Source organism: Balearica regulorum, chromosome Z, assembly GCF_011004875.1.
Source record: "Balearica regulorum gibbericeps isolate bBalReg1 chromosome Z, bBalReg1.pri, whole genome shotgun sequence".
Classification (NCBI taxonomy): Eukaryota; Metazoa; Chordata; class Aves; order Gruiformes; family Gruidae; genus Balearica; species Balearica regulorum.
The window spans coordinates 71,121,757-71,138,830 of NC_046220.1; the positions used below are offsets into that span (position 1 = coordinate 71,121,757).

Genomic DNA, 17,074 nt, shown 5'->3' on the forward strand with positions numbered 1-17,074 from the left:
TTTTGTTGTTTGCTCTGTCTCACCCATTGAACATCTCTGCTATAGGCCTACCTACATTCTTGATTTGTAGTTTCACCCTCCCGAGGGAACGGAGAGCAGCCTGTGTGCAAACATCCTCTGGCCTGACATTTAAGCACAAGCTCTAGTTATAATATCACCTTCTGTAACTGGCTAAAGAATATTATTTCTTTATTCTTGTACAGAAGGAAAATAATTTATCCAGAACCACTAGTGCTAAAATGGCACAAAAGACAAACTAAATCACAGACTAAAGCATCAATCACCTTGCAATAACACCAGCAACTATTTCCAGCTATTCTTTTTAGCTGCAATACCCATCCTACCACACAAATATTGATACCTACCAGATTAGGAGAAGAGGCACCATATCGTCCGTCTATAAGCCTTTGAAAAACATGTTGATTTCCTCATAGGCTTTGTAACTGCATCTGCTTGCCGCCATATCTGAGAAGGGAGTAGAATTGGCAACTTGAAGCAATTTTGGCAAAGAGAGAACATCAGTGCTGATGTGGATCAGCAGTGCCATCCAGTGGGACAGACAGCGAGGCACAACGCCCCTCCGGGCGAAGCAGGGAAGCGAAGGGTCCCCACTGCCGCTCCCGCGTGGAGCCTCCGTGGCCACCCACGCAGGGCCGCTCCGCTGAAGGAACCCCGAGGCACCTGCCAGCTGTGTGCTGCGAGCCGGGCCGGTGCCCCCACGTACTGCTTTGAGCTGGCAGCAGGCATGTTTGCTATCCTAAGTTTCAAAGACTTGAAAATTAACATCCCCAGACACACCTTCTTTTTGAGGAAGCTGCTCAGGGGAAGGCTCAGTAATTCAGTTTTCTTATAAATCACATGTATTGTAATTTTAACCTCTTACCTTTTTTTTTTGGTGACCAGTGTTGAGATAAACATTCAGCCTCAGTGGGCAGTTTTTCTCACAAACCCATCACAGTTGCATTTACTGTGATAAATAGAAAATCAAATACTGATTTTTGAAAGCTTTTTATATTAAAGAGTTTTAAAATACATTTTAGTGACATTCTAATATTCCATATCCAACTAATTTTGAATTTGTAACAATTTAAGTCCCTAGCTTAATTGACTTACTATGCTTGTAAACCCAGCAGACTCTGTTATTTAAATAGTAGGAAGTGTTTCAGGTGAAATCTAAAAGGTAGTGCTGAATTAAATCCACGGTGCACCTCTGCAGCTATTTGGCATATGAATGCTCAGCAGGCTGGTTCCCTCCTCAGTAGCATACCTCTGTGCATCTAAGCTGCTCCTTTGCACTGCGCGCTTATCTTCCCTACCTGCTTGCCTGTATTGATCCACCACAGCACTCAATCACGCAGGACATCTCACCACCAGCTCGGCGATTCCTGTGATGCTGGAGCTCTGTGACTGCACAGACTTTTAATTCCCACTGTGTCTTTCCTAGGCTGCATCCTTAAAACTCTTAATTCTTTAAGTTATCCTAGCTTTAAGTTAATATAACAGATGTTCTTTAGGTTAAGAAAAATTACATTCTGTACATTATCTTGACCTTTTAAAAGGACACTGAATTAATAGGTTAATTAAACAGATAATATACGATAACATTATTCATTAATGACTAATAATGACTAACTTATCTGACAGTATGACTGCAGACTGCATGCACATGCACATGTGCACACATGCAGGGGGGCTTAACACACACAGAAAATATTGTTCTTTAAAAAATAATTTATTCCTTATGAAGAAAGCAGAACAAGGATCTTGCATAAAAGCCCATATTTGTAGTAGATAACATAGCAACAGGCTGCTGCATTCAACCCTCTACAGATAGATTACAGAATTACTACTACTGGCAGGAAAGTCACATACACCCAGTCACGAAGCGGGGAATTTTCTCCCCAAATACTGATAAATCTTTTGTGTCTTCTCTATTTTAAAGGGAAAAGCACATATACCCTTGTGTTTAAAAAAAAAAAAAAAAAAAGCATAAAACACAGAATTATCATCATATAAGCATCCCATGGCTTTTCCCTTGAAACTGCCATATGTCCTGATTGGAAGACATACAAAAATGTTTAGAAAGCTGAGTTAATTGTGCATGAAGATGAAAAGACACTTCCTGTGTCTATCCTTCTCCATTAAAAAATAAACTTCTCAAATATATTTCTGACATAACTGTATTGAGTATCACACAGACACCGGATTGAGGGCAATTATATCTGAATGTGCACCATGCGGTCATTTAGCTAGGTAACAAGAAAAAATTGTGACACTATTTTATTTCCATGGAGAGGGAGAGAGGAAAAAACCAAAAAAAATGCAGAACAAGACACATACACAGGCAGGAAATGCAAGGGAAGCTTCTGAACATTCATCCAATAATTAAAAAACATTAAAAGGTGGAAGACTGGGACTATCTCAAATGACATCAATACAGAAAATGCAATTCCAGCTGTAAAATGCTGTTTCCCTTTTTATAAAAATATTTGCAACTGTGTAGAAAATTTTAAGTCAAGTACACTTCATATCTCCGACTGGCCACAACTATTTAAGAAACTGATAGGTCCTATGTATTTGACAAATGTCCTGAACTACTAACAATTCTATTTAACATTTATTCATGATAACAGAGGTATGTCCTATTCAAGCTAATAAATTCACTGCAACAGAAAGCAGAAGATGCTGAAGTCTTTTGTCATTGGTTAATAAATAAGATCACAAGCAAGAAACAACCAATACATGGTAGTTGGTTAGTTTGCTTCTAAGAATTTTGGTCTGGGACAATTCTCCTGCAGGTGCTATTTCCTGCCCAGGCACTGTTTCTGGAAAAAATACAGGGGAATTTATTCTTTTGAAAGAGATACTGTCTTTCTGTCAACCTACTGCTGTACAATGTACAGTATAATTTTTTTGGTTGGGAACAGTCACTATCAAGATCTCCACTGAGTATACTTACTAAATGTGCGATGTGTGCCATAGGGTTGTATTGATAAACTAACCTAGTGTTAGGTATATTTACAGAAGAGATTAGATTATCAGATATATTGAGTAAAGATTGCACCCTAACAGCCCTAGCTTGAAAGAAAGAAAAAAACCAAAACACCCAGACTGCCCCTCAAAATCACTTCTGCATCAGCTGCTGGAATCCAGGCAATCCTACTTGTACTTCTAATTCAGGACTACAGTTGGAAGAATGTTAATTATTAAAGTATTTGCAGTGAAATATATGCAGGTTTGCCTTTTAAATCTCTCTTTTGACAGTGCTCTGTCAGGACAAGATTCTCACTTCATCTGAACTGCAACACACCAAAGTCTCTATACAGTAAAACAATGCACAGTTCCATTACTGTGCATTTTTACAATTTGCTTCTTCCAGGAGCCATTCAATTCCATTTAGCAATCCAGCCAAAGTTGCAGCTACAGTGTCCTGCACCTGCAAAAATAAAAAATGGTAATGTATTAGAGATAACAGGTAACAGGATCTAACAGCATTTTAACATCACTCCATGGCTATCCTTAAAGTCAGAAATACTCATATCAAAAAAGGTTTCTTAAGAGTAAGGTACAAAAAAGAAAACACTACTCTTTACAGAATGAATTACAAGATCCATTAGTAAAGACTAACATTCTTTGTATCAAGAATCATTCCATCAGCTATTCTGGAACATTACACTTACTTTTCACATGAGAGTCTACTTGAAAATTCTTCTCATAGCTCTTAAAGCAAAAACGATGATAGCTTTAGAATTCAATGCATATTATTAAGTCTCAGATTTTGGTAAGTATTACACAGTGACTATTATAAAAAAGTATGTTTTTTTCAAAAGCCTGTGAACATTTTCCTTATGAAAACAAGAGAAGCATCTCAAATCAGGATTTTTTTTCTGATTAAGTGTTATTCTTCTACACAACATGATCAAAAATAAATTGTGTGGCTAAGCCATACTGATATATACTGTGCTTGACAAGCATAAAAGAATAGGTTCAGGACCTGTTGTGCTAGGTAAAAAACTGATTTGTTAAAAACTCAATACATCATGTCAAGCAAGTGACAACTAACAGTGTCCTGAAAATGGTAGAAAAATCTACCTTGTGTCCAAGGCCTTGGGTCGTGATTCAGGAGATTTAGACTTAAATTAACTGAAGCTTCCTTACTCCCTTTGAGACCACCATTTCGTCCTTCCTTATATTCTGGCTCCATCTGAAGTTTCTTGTGTGTTCCTGGGCAAGCCGCTTAGCTCACCTGTGTTCAGACACTAATGCCTCATCTCAGAGGACCACAGAAACGAAATTCTTCAATTAACTGGAGAGCTCACGTACTAGTGTTGAAAGCTGCACACTTGCTTAAGTAGTTCAGGAGCTACCATAAGCCGAAATTAAATTTAAGTCACAGAGAAATAGAAAATAAGGGTTTAAAAGCAAGTACCATCCAGGGCTGACGTAGCAGATTTAGTTGCAACTGATGTGCCATGTAAACACAAGGAATTCTTTTCACACCAACATGAGAGACACAAGACAAAACTAGCAGAGGTCTGTTCGGAGGCCCGAGGGCTGGATCAATCATTGCCAAAATACGAGCCAGTTCCTCTTGACGATCATGCTCTAAGAAATAAATTTTAATATATAAGTATTAAATATATGCAAATCCCAAGGAGAACTTTTTTTAAAAAGATTTTGTAGTTTTCAAATATTTAAAATTTTAGAGGTGAGGAAACAGATGGCTGGGAGGGACATGGCAAAATTATCTAGTTCTGCTTATCACACGGCTGGAACACCAGCACTCATGTCACACAGATGTTTATGTCACACTTAGATGTTATTTAAAGATCTCCATAGATTCTACAGGCAGCCTAGTCTAATCCTTAACATCAGAGTGTTTTCCAAGTACCTCACAGAGATCAAAACTGCAACAAGCCAGTAAGAAATGCTCACAGTCCTTCCCTACTGACTGTACTTTTCTCCTTAGTATGTTGTCCCTTCACATTTCTTTTACCCTCTTCTTTTCTGAGGTAGCTCTTTCCCTCCATTTCTAGTTGATTAATGTAAAGACAATTACCATAATAGGTATTTGGATTATTCTCTTATAGGACTATCCTGATTTGGACTAATAGCATCTTTTACTGCAGTTTTCCTGGTGAAGATTTTGTTTCCAGGCTATTACACCAGTACCGATGCATTTCAGGCGTCTTCTCCTACCCTTCCCTAGGGTTTTTTTTAAAATCAAGATCATTGCTTAGATAGCAACCGTATCAGTATCTGCCATAAATGAAAGAAGGTGCCGTAACCCCCCACAGGGAGGTGAGGGAGAGTGTCTAGGATAGGGGACCTCTTTGACTAGGTAAGCCATGAATAAATAGCACTAATGAAGCAGATTTTGAAAGAATCAGAACATAGATTTTGATGCACTGCATATTCTTTGCAATCTTTTATGATGTTCCAATCATTCACAAAATATCAATAAATAAAATAAACCCCTTACTTTTATGAGCTTCTGCATTAGCAACATAAATGAATCCATTGACTACTTCGCACACCTTTTTCACTTGAGCTATTACACTGTAGTGCACGGCTTGCTGATTCCCTACTATGCTGTTCTCTTGGTAGAACATCTTATTCACAGCAACAGCTTGCTCTGCCCTCGCTCTCCTCCTTTCCACACTGCAAGATATTTCAATATTTCATTACTCAGATTAATTGAGAATGCAAACACTCAATTTTGAGAGTCTAGGCAGCACAGGAAAGGGACAGGAAAATGGCCTGAGCCAGCAAAACAGTTACATTTCTCCCCACCCCCCTCCTGCCCACCTTCTTTTCTAGTATACATATTCAGATGGTTTAGCAATCTGCAAGATGCATATGAAAATACACCCCAGAATGAGTTTATATAGTGTTTCAAAAGAGAAATCAAGGTATCAAGAGGATCAGAAAGACCTGTTACGTATTTGTCATACACATATGCTACGCATAAGGTTTGGAAAAGGTTTATTACTTCCATGTGGAAATTTAACAGTTGGAGAAAGAAAGAAAAAGTGAAGATATGCATTGACATGTCCGTTTACAGGGGATACCCACGCATGTGAATGCACATATACAAATCACATGACAAAACTATGAGGAAGAGTAGGAAATAACTGAGAAACTGTACTTTTTTTTTTGGTGGAGAACAAATCTTACCTGGTGGTTGAATACAATGTCAGAATATTGAATTTTTGATTGTTATTAAACTGAAAACTGACTCCTGATCCAATTCCTACAGGGAAAAAATGAATGTATGAGATTACAACTATTTGGTTACTGAATACAACTAAGTGTCAGGTTGAAAATTCCTGTGGTGCTACAGAATGGACACATCCAAGCTTAGGTGTTGCTGTTGGGGGGTAGCATATTTACTATTTTACACTGAAATTTTATACATGCTTTAATTGATCAGACTTTTAATTTAATTAAAATCAATTCAACAGTATTAAAAGAAAGCAGGGAGGCATTTCCATTTCTCTGATACTTAGAGTTGAACCTAGAAACCTAAGTCAGAGAGGAGCTAGACTTGTGTTTATTAGCTGGAACTGGCATAGCAAAGGCTCTAGTGTTTACAACTAGCTGCACTGAAAAGGACGTAAGAGAGAAAAAAGATAATGACACTAAGAAATCTTATTTTCACACTTCCTGTAAATACAATTTAATTATTCCAATTCTTTTGTGCTGAAATAAATGTTAGTTAAAAAGTAACAGATTTTTGTCTCTGGTTTGGACTGAAGTGAATTTACAGATGTTCAAAACTATGTTTTTAAACATTGAAAAAATCCTTCACCTGCTCCTGTAACTCTTCTAAATGAAATTTACACCATTTGACACCACATATAAAGGATGACTCTTGGCTTCCTGCATAAAAACACAAATGTGGTTTTTGCCACTTACTGGAAGCAGTATCTGAAGTTCTGTCTGCATTTATCCATTACAACAGCAGGTGCAACATGGAATTAGGATCAAAAGAGAAGTACAAGGAGCAGAATGATCCCTCTGACATTGTACAAATTTAATCATAAATTCACTGCAGCTGTAATTTTATCCCAAAAGTTTATCACATTTATCCTTCTGAATAAATACAAAGAGAGAATTATTTTTTTATATTATGCTATTGAGTTTCAAGGGGAGGAAAAACCATCCCTTTTCTCCATTGCTCCCCCAGTCATTTTTTCTGTTATATCTGTTTATGAAATAAAAAAGCCAAAACCCAAAACCAACATTACCATGAATTTGTCTTTGAGGTAAGCCAGCTACTAGCAGAATTTCTGGGCATGTCATCATCTTTTGCACTAAAGAGTCGTCCAGTTCTTCCAAGCCCGGTCCAAACATAGCAAAGCGAGGTTCTGCCTGAGTGACCAGTGATTGCAAAAAGGAAGTCACAGCCCCATACCGGGGACGGCTTGATTTCAAACTTCTTCTACTCTGAGGACAGCTTTTTTTATATCTGTGTAAAATAGATGCAACTAGAAATTAAACACAAAGTACAAAAGAGACATTAATCAAACATCATAAATTGATTTAGGTCCCACACTTCTCATGTTTCGTTACTGGTACAACTCAAGCACAAGTCAAAAATTGTAAAGTTCCAAACGTATGGTTTCAAGCACCCGTACAAAGCAGGTAAAGGCATCAGTCCTTCTGAAGTACAAATACTGACTTTCTAGACCTTAGACCACTTCCATCTATGGATCTTTTAGTTTATGGCAAAACAATAAAATAGTATTACAAATCCCCCCCAAGAACACACAATATTGGTAAAATAACATCAAAGCTGATGAGTCACATACAGTGTAAAAAATACGAGACTTTTGAGTGCATTTCAAACCTTAACTAGACCACTTTCGTGTTTTATTAACCATGAAACAGGTAATCACCTGAAAAGGACCATTTCCCCTGTAGGCCCAGAGAATGCATGCTGTGAAAGGAGACAGGTGGTGTCTGCAAGATTATGTGCTCATTTAACACAGAAGCTAGAAGGCATGAAAACACTATGGTAATCAAGGGAAAGAAACAACAGTCATGAAAGTGCCAGACATCCTTGAAATGCAGTTTCAGTCTTTGCTTCTGTGGTCACGGTAGGCTGCTGCTGGACACGTCACTTCAAGGAAACATTAAATCTGTGCTCCTCTACACCCAAAGTGAGAGGCTTCAGTTGAGATCAGCGAAACCGTTAAGTGTTCACAGACACAAGGAAATCAGTGACAGGTCATTTCAAACAGGTGGTGCTCTAAAGTATTCAGTCCTAATGAGATTTAAATCCAATGTTCAAAATCAGTACATATTTTGCACTTCAAATTCTGGGTGCATATTTCCCATCAGTAAAGTGGGGACAAAGTGCACAAAGATTGCAGAGGTTAGTGTACTTATCATGAAACAACAGTTTTGTGAAATCATCTTTGGAAAATTTAACTGCAAATTAAAAAAAAAAAAATACTGCAAACTAATTAAGGGAATTGAATGAAGTTTAAAAAAAAACGCAACACAGAATAATCTGCTTAAGAGTTCTCAGTCATCCAAACATATTATTAGTGTTGCTATGCTTTTCAACTGCACTAAGTGAAAACACAGTCGATGTCTTGTAGCCTTTGACCATCAGAGCTAAAGCAATACTACTTGTTATTGTGTGCACATTCAAAAAAACCTTTTTTTGTTGTCCTAGGTCTTCCAGATAAGATGAAAAAATTAAAGATTCATTCAATTTGCTGTGAAGAGTTCTTAGTACTTTTTATTAAAATAAGAAATCATTTGTCATTGTACTGAGAGCAAAGAACACATTTTTATCAAGATCAACAGTATGCACAGCTTCCAAGATGACTGTATTTCTGTGGCAGAGTAGACATGCAGTTTGCAAAAAGCTGTAATTTTCTGTAACATTACTTTTGATTTTTTTTACAACTTTTTACATTCTTGTTGAATTCCAAACAGAAAGAGCTGCCCAAACTGTCAAAGAACAGGAAATTGTATTTCCAAAACAAACAATGGATTTGAGACACATCAAAATTTAATCACAGCTTTACTGCTGTAAATATGAAACATGCCTATGGGCTATTACTGCTGTAGAGAGACTGTAAGTTCCCTAAGAGCATATGAAGATACTTACACTGCCATGTAATCATACAGCACGTTATCGCTGACATCTGAAAAGGCTTTATTAAAAACCTCCACATCTGGGAGTGATTTCCAATCAACGGATGTCCAAAAGGGGAGATCCCTCAGGAGAAAATACCTCCACAACAACGGATCTTGCACAGCCGCCCTCCAATAACAACTCGTGCTTCCCAAATGGCACAAATCTTGGGGCGAGAGGAAGGACATGATGTTCAGCTGCACGTCGATCTGAAAACCGTCGAAATCAGCGGTTTAACAACCCTGGAACTCAGCAGTGAACATGCCAAAGATGGGATGCCCAGCTTTACCAGCCCCCCCAGCCGCTTTCCGACCGGGCCCCACTCACCGGCAGCGCCTGCAAAGCGCTCACCTCCCCCGCCTCCTCTGGGAGCGCTGGACGCGGGGGAACCGCGAACGCGGCGGTACCGCCGCGTTCGCGGTTCCCCCGCGTCCAGCGCTCCCGGAGGACTCGTAGGTGACCCCGCACGGCGGCTTCCAAACCTCCCCGTTCCTCCGCTCCACCGGCCGCCATAGCAGCGCTGATCCCCGTCGCCGCTACCGCCCCTCGGACCGAGAGCGCCGGCGCCGGCGGACGAGGCGGGGCGGAGGGGAGACGCAGTTAGGTTGCGTGTGAGTTTATTACACAATCTTTATTTTTTTATTATTATTTTTTTTTTCCCCCTAAAAATACTTGATTAGACTTTGGACCTGTAGTCCAGGAGTTCTTTGAATGGATGTTTTTAATGCAACAAAAGTATACATTTTGATAAAAAGAACGGTCAGACACTGAAGCGGAGATCAACTCCCTAAGCGTGCTCTTCGGACACCAAAGTTTCTTCCAGCATAGTCAAAGCAGTGTATTTTAGTTGTGTGATTTCACAAAGTAACACAACATTTGTTTTGCAGTTGTTGTGTTCCACCCTTGGCCTTTTAAAGGTCCCTCACATACAGCCACATACTTCGTTAACATGTTTTTGCCCATTTCTCGGAAATCCAGCGACACGGTCTGTGATCTGCAGCCCAGGTCGCTGTTAGAGACAGGATCTATTGTCTCAAGGCTTTCCTGCTTCCTTTCTCCACAGTGTTGCAGTCCCCAGAAGCACATTTCTCCACTGTACATGATCGCCAGTAAGTGAGTGTCACTAAATATACCTGCGAAAATAATTTAGGTCAAATAGTCTATTGTTCTAAGCAAGTACACAGCTTAATGTCAATAATTATCTTTCAGTAACACTGGAGAAAAAGTCCAAAAAGGCAATATAAACCTATCAAAGAGGTACGCCAAAAAACCAAAATTTTAACCATGACTGACACTGCCAAGAAGAGAACTTGGATCAAGACTTCGCTCATTACTGCTCTCCATTTTGCCCCTCCATAATGCTAAAATCTTTAAGACTGCCACATAAATATTATTCTGACAATTGTGTTTGCCTATTTATCTCAGAGACTTTCACTATTTCTTTACAATCCATTAACCACAGGGATGATTATGCATATTTGTTTTAGAAAACTTCTGTGCCTCCCACAATTTAAGCCTAAAAGATGCTGTTTGAGCATCGTCTTAACTGAGGTTAACCAGCAGCAGCTTTAGTTGAATAGAAAGGCAGACACTGAAAGAAAAAAAAAAAAATCCTGCTACATTAATCTACAAATCAGTTACTAAACTTGGCTTTGTGTTGTGGAGCTGAATTGGCACAGTGCCACTTTCGGAAATTAATCAAGAAGGTGCTCCGTTGCCCCCACAGCCAGAGCAGAGCTAGTTTTGAGTGTGTACATGGACATCATGCCCTCAGCACCAACAGTTTTACCTCACAAATCCCCTCCTGCTGCATCACCCTACCTGCATCACCCTGAGGCAGCCTCAGATCCTCAAATAAATGTACTATAGTAATGCATAAAGTAGATAGAATAAAAGTGTGCCGAATCTAACCAATTCTGCATATAGAAACCTGTGTGAAGTCAGTAATTTTGTGTTCCTGTGTTCTCCTACATCTAAACAGGAAGACCAACATGTGAACATCTAGCACTCTCTTGCAGTCATATCTGTGCTTTCAACATGTCAATTGACAACTGGATGGTTGTAAAACACGTGCTGTGCATAAAACACCCATTGCCTCAGTTCACTTGCCTCCAGTGCACTCAAAAACACTGAGAAAATGAGCACTGCCACCTACTAAAATCCATGAGTCAAAAAGAAGGGGGGGGGGGGGGGGCCTGCTGCCTGCTTATCTGTCTAATCTATTTATCTTTTTTCAATCTAAAAAGTGACATTTTTTGAATACAAAGTCAAACAACAAAATACATAATAAAGCATTCCGTACAGTGGAGCAGTTAAGAGGAGCACGTTGTGGGGTTTTTGGAGGTTTTCTTTTTTACCTTCACTGAGTAATCTAGCTGTGTCTTTATCTTGAAGTGAGTCATCTTCATTTAGCTGAAGAGGGCATCTAAAGCTAAGCATCTTCATCAAGTAATGAACTCCATCATTAAGACACTGAGTACAGTTAAAAAATGAGGAAAAAAAATACTTTTAGATAAGTTCTGATTAATTTAATGGTAGCCAGAAATACTTCTTGCTATGAATTTCCCAAACCCTATTTTAAGAGGGGAAAAAAGAAGCTGTACTTTAAAAACAAAGAGTGAAACTTCAAAACTGTATTCACATGCTCATTGAACTTTTTAGTCTCCTTTACCTTTTTAAATATGGCAATATTTTCTCGCAGCCATTCACTCCTTTCTTTTGCTGTATGACAATACATGTAAAGCAGGGCTCCTTTTCTCCAGTAAAGACACTCTAACAACTCTGCACCAAGGATCTTGATGGGCTGAAATAAAATCCAACAAACTGGGCTAACCCAAAAGTGAACCATCTCAACTACTCGTATACACACTCATACACGCAAACAGCATGATATTAAGTCTCTAACTGTAGAGGCTGTACTTAACAGCAATGGTCACAGACACAAGCCTAATACTTTGGATATAAACAGCCAAAGGCACATGGAATCCTGAAATGTTAGCAAGAAAAATTCAGAGCATGTAACATGCTATTTGAAAAGTGTTTTCCAGAATCACTATTTAAATACAACTAAGACTTGAATATTTTTCAAAAGATCTTAAATTCTGCCCATGACAAACACTACTATCCCATTTCATTATTTTTTTTTAATAATGAAATAATTAATTCTCTGGCTGAATGATGTTAGTACTCACTTCTTCATTTATGTTGCATTCCCTCAGTAGATCTTCTGGTTCTGAAAGAATACAAGTAAGTTCTTTAACTTTTTGCAAAGAAGATTCTTCTGGGAAATCTTCATCCACAAGCTGGTTTTCCTCAAAATAAGTAATGTCTAAGACGGCCTGTGAAAACAAGAAGATACACAATGTAAAAAAGCTACCAGCAAAATAATCAAACCGTGGTGTGCAGTAACATGCAAACTTGCTACAGTTTAAAAAACATTACAATTTTAAGGTAATTTTTAAGATTTAGTTTACAAAAGTTGCAAGTTAAAAGTACTCTAAGATTGCTGACAGTGAATGCAGACTCAAAACCCTTTCTGTCCTTACAGTAGCAGCACAATCATTATCGACTCTAAGTTACCTTCTAATCCAGACAAAAGCAGCTCTGTACTTCATGGATGTTCACTGCACACAACAAGTAACAGAGATCCCATCCTGCTATACCCTTTCCTACACCTACACCTAATCCTCTGCCATACCCTACACAATAGATTTTATAGAAAGGGAGTTCTTAATGCTTTAAATATACTACCTGGGTATAGAGCTGTAAAAGCGTGGAAGGATGTTCTCTCCCTTTGTTACAGAGGTCCTTCAATTTCTCCAGAGTAGCAGAGCCCTTTGCTAAGAAGGTATCTGAAGGAAGAATACAATGCCTCCTTAGCACTGAAAAGCACTCAGCAAGAGCCTTGCTCCTCTCCCTTTTCACTTCGTATGGTTTTATCTGTCCTTGGGGTACCTACAACAGCAGCTGAATAATACAGCATGTACACAGGCCCCTTGTCATGTTAGACTACACCTTTCACGACTAAATTAAGGGCATTCATGGCTACAGTTGGACGTTTCGAAACCAATTCTGCACACTCCATGTACAAACAAGCCATATATCAAAAGCACAACTTGTCAACGCGCAGGTACACATTTTAGGCCTCAGACGCCCTGCTCCACAGAAGAGTCTCCAGAGCCTCCAAACGGAGGCCTGGGTCGGCACCAACCGCATTGCTCCGCGGGCGAGACTCTTTCTGGAGGAAGGAGAAGGGCAGCCCTCAGCAGCTGCCCCGGAGCCGGGGGTCCGCGCCCCTCGGCCCGCTCCCGCAGCGCAGCGGGACGCCGCACAACGCGGCAGCAGCAGAGGGCGGACCGGGCGCTCGGGAACGCCGGGCAGCGATCAGCCCTGTCCCCTCTCTCCTGCGGCCTCTCACCGTCGCCGCCCGCTTCCCTGGGCCCCGCCAACCGCCGGCCCAGTGCCGCCAGCCGGGGCCGCAGCGCGGACACCGCACCCCCCGCCTCAACACCCCCCGCGGCCGCCATCGCAGGCGCCGGTCACCGCGCCCCGCTACGCGCGACGCGGCGGGGGTGGTTCGGGGCGGCCGTGAGGGCGGGCCAGCCCGCGGCGCCTGCCGTTGGGGCGGGGAGAGGCGCGCAGCCGCAGCAGCGTAAGGGCCGCGGGCGCTGAAGGGCCGCTCCTCCCACTGATGCGCGGCGCCTGCCCTGCCGGGATGGGATGGGACGGAGCACGGCCGCCCACCGGTGGGGCGGTGTGGGGGTAGGGTCTGGTGCAGCGGGGACCGCCGCATGCCGGCGCCGCGCTCCGCTCCCGGCGGCTGGGCCTGCCACCCCCACAGGGTGCACCTCCGGCCTCCCCAGGCTGAGCGGACAGGCAGGCAAACGGCAGCCGGGCCGGCGGGGGAAGCCTGGTGCGCGCCGTCCGCAGGGACTGCAGTTTTGTTTTTATGTGGACTGTAAAGCTCTTTTATAACGGACATTTGTGGCTTCTGCAGATCTGTGTCCCCAGGGAGAGTCTTTGGCATGTCCCTGTGATGCCCCCACCGAGCTCTCTGGCCTTGCTCCAAAATAGGTCTTGCCCATAAGAGAACTGAAAAGAATGCTGAAAGGCCGTGAGGTTTTTTTAAGAACAAACCCATAGTTTTTATAAATAATTGTATTTTTATTGGTATTTTTTTAACTTACATTTTAGTATTGGATTACTTAACACGTAGAGGTACAACTCTACAGTTAAACCATCTTGAAACCGCATACCTTTGGTGAGAGAACTGAGACTTTTGCTCCAAATTTTGTCCATGAACTTCAGAAGTGCTAAATAGCTTCCATGTTACGAGAGGAAAACATTAAGTTTTCGTTTTAACAAAATCTTGCTACTACCCACAGTAAATCATTACGTATTTTATGTTCTGTAGTTATAAAAATGCTGTATTTCACTGTCTTGCTTCTCCAGCTTTCTCCATCTCTTCACCTGCCTGGAAAAAGCTGATACCTCATTGTCGATTGGAGTAATGTATCATGAGCTCACACAATATTTTGGATTTTGTTAGCTTGAATATTTTAAAAGAATAATTGACTGAAGACATTTTCCACTTTTCAAGTCATGTAGTGTTCATTGTGTTAGTGCCTGTGTCCCACCGAAGTACTTAAAAAAACAACAAAAGAACAGAAAAAAGTGCCATTTACTGGGGTATTTTACATAGTGAAAAACTGTCTACTTACAGACAGATGTTTTTGCTGCTGCCTTGTGTTTTGTCTTGTGACAGAGTTGCCAAACAGATCAAATAAAAAGTAAAACCTAACAGGCAAAATTGTGTTTGCTTCCAGAAATGGTTGGATTTCTAGAAGAAATATCTTCTAGAGATTTGGCTGGATATGTATCGTCATTTATTCCTGCATAGTCCGTAGCCAGATACAGTTTTTCATCTAATGAACAGCTGTCTTAACAGTACCAAAAGTATTATGGTAGTTAACCATATCATACCTGAGAGTAGAGGAGATGGTGCTTCACGTTTTAAGTGAAATACAACACTTCTCATGTTGTCAGTTTTGGGTCTGAAGAATGGTTGTGCCTTGGTAAGTTCCCTTCTTCAGATCCTTTGCTTGCTTGGTCCTGCCCTTACTTCTCTGTTTCAATACCCAGCTATAATTTTGTGTTGCTCTCTTAGTTGCTTTCTTCATAACTAGTCAAGTGGGCAGGTGGTCAGTGTCCTTAATAGTGAAGGATAAGTCATCCAGCTTTCAAGATGTTTCCTGTGAAAAAAAACAACCAAAACAAAACCCAAAATAAAACCCCAAAATGGATGTGTGCTGACTGATTTCATAAAGGAAGTGGTATCTTTTCTTCTTCCTGTGCTTCAGGCTTGCTGTGCTTCAGCTTACTTTAGCTGTATCAGTTTTGAAAGCTAGATGTATATGCAATTAGTTTTTTCCAGAAATTGTTATCCACTCTAAATATACAGTGAAATCTAGTTTTGACCTGTTTTTAAGGCTACTGTTACTAATAAGGGAAAGTGTAAAGTGTTGGCTGTTTAGAGACAGGCTCTGTTCCTAAACTGGTGGAAGCAAAACAGGAAAAGTGTTGTGGTGTGTAAACAGTTGCGTTTGATGGAAGAGGGAAAGTTGTTATGATTTTGTCCTTCAGAGCCAAGAACATGGCATTGCCACAATAGTTCTCCTGTTACTTTGGGTTTATATATAAATATATCTCTCTGTGTATGTGCATGTATGTATATATGGTGTGAATGTAAAGTAGATTGTGTAGATTGCTAGAGTAGATTCTGCTGCTTCTTTCCTTCTACACCATACACTCTGTCCTTCTGAGATCTGTGTGTGTAAATGTGTATGCTGCTAGAGGACAGACTGGTTGTAACTATACACTTTGGAATTATTTTTGTCCTGTGGTATTCCATCAACACTTAATAACTGTCCTGATACATGTTACTGTGGGGTAGCCTGACGTCTCTGAATACCTGAAAACTTTGAACATATTAGAACAACCAATGTCTTGGATATAGACAATCTACCTTGCTTTAGAAGTTCTGTGACATCTTTTATTTCTGAAAGTGGTAACTATAACTGAGACAGATGTTAGTCGAGTTAGGGTAGGCTTATTCAGCTGCACAGTAGTTTTCACAAATGTATTTGATCTCTGGTAAATTACTTAAATTAGGGATATATTTGTAAAAGGTTAAGTACTAATGGTATATTTTTGTTAGCAAATGAGAAGCAACTTACCTTATTTGGTGTTTTTTTGCTTAAGAAAATTGCAAACTTTGATAGTGTACAGAAGCATAACTACCTTAATTAGGGACAAATTCCATTTTATTGAGCGTTATTGTGAATTCAGGATTTGATCAGAATTTATGTGCATGTGGTGGGCATTATACTGATTTAGCTGTCTTAGAAATGAGGCTTTGCTGTTACAGTGTACCTCTAGTCACTAAGGAGCACTGTATAAAAATTAATCTAAAGTACTTGCCCTTTTTACTTACTTATATGTATTAATGACATTTAGTCATACCTTTCTCCTGCAGATTTGAGTAATAGAAGTTTGTCTAAAATAAGCTTGAAGTTTGCTTCAGGTTCATCTTGTTTCCTTTTGGATCAGCTGATGATCTTTAGTGAGCAAAGAGGTGAACTGAAGGGATGTGCCAGCTTCACACTCTCTGTTTGTGGCTCACCTGGTCAGAGCTGCCTCAGTAACAACTCGATTGTTGCTCTCAGTCTTAGGTGTCGGACTTGCACCGTAAACTGTTAGTTGAGGATTATGAGAAATGTTGTTTATATAAATACTTGAGAGAAACTAAATTTATTAAAATGTGTTACAGAACATTTAATCCTTTGCATGTCTTTCATCACTGTATTCTCTGAAGCAAGTATTTCTGCTCTTGAAAATAAGCAAAAACCACCCTGTATGTAT

At 40.2% G+C, this 17,074-nt stretch overlaps 2 protein-coding genes across 3 annotated transcripts; both read right to left on the bottom strand.

Moving 5' to 3' along the window:
• Positions 1-2,264: 2,264 nt before the first annotated feature.
• FBXO4 (F-box protein 4) lies at positions 2,265-9,800 on the bottom strand. 2 transcript variants are annotated; one of them, XM_075739841.1, is made up of 8 exons: positions 9,616-9,800; positions 9,482-9,528; positions 9,128-9,363; positions 7,251-7,471; positions 6,178-6,253; positions 5,483-5,661; positions 4,430-4,605; positions 2,265-3,436 (listed from the first exon to the last, which is right to left on the bottom strand). In XM_075739841.1, the coding sequence occupies exons 1-8, from the start codon at positions 9,665-9,667 to the stop codon at positions 3,347-3,349; spliced, it is 1,077 nt and encodes a 358-aa protein (XP_075595956.1). In that variant the 5' UTR covers positions 9,668-9,800; the 3' UTR covers positions 2,265-3,346. The 2 variants fall into 2 exon arrangements, with proteins under 2 accessions (XP_075595956.1, XP_075595955.1); XM_075739840.1 differs by having other exon boundaries at positions 9,482-9,800.
• Positions 9,801-9,857: 57 nt separating this feature from the next.
• RIMOC1 (RAB7A interacting MON1-CCZ1 complex subunit 1) lies at positions 9,858-13,966 on the bottom strand. The gene is given in 7 exon segments (XM_075739842.1): positions 9,858-10,287; positions 11,512-11,626; positions 11,826-11,957; positions 12,346-12,492; positions 12,905-13,005; positions 13,572-13,668; positions 13,671-13,966. Coding segments are annotated over 7 exon segments (1,158 nt in total). The 5' UTR covers positions 13,947-13,966; the 3' UTR covers positions 9,858-9,997.
• Positions 13,967-17,074: the final 3,108 nt, after the last annotated feature.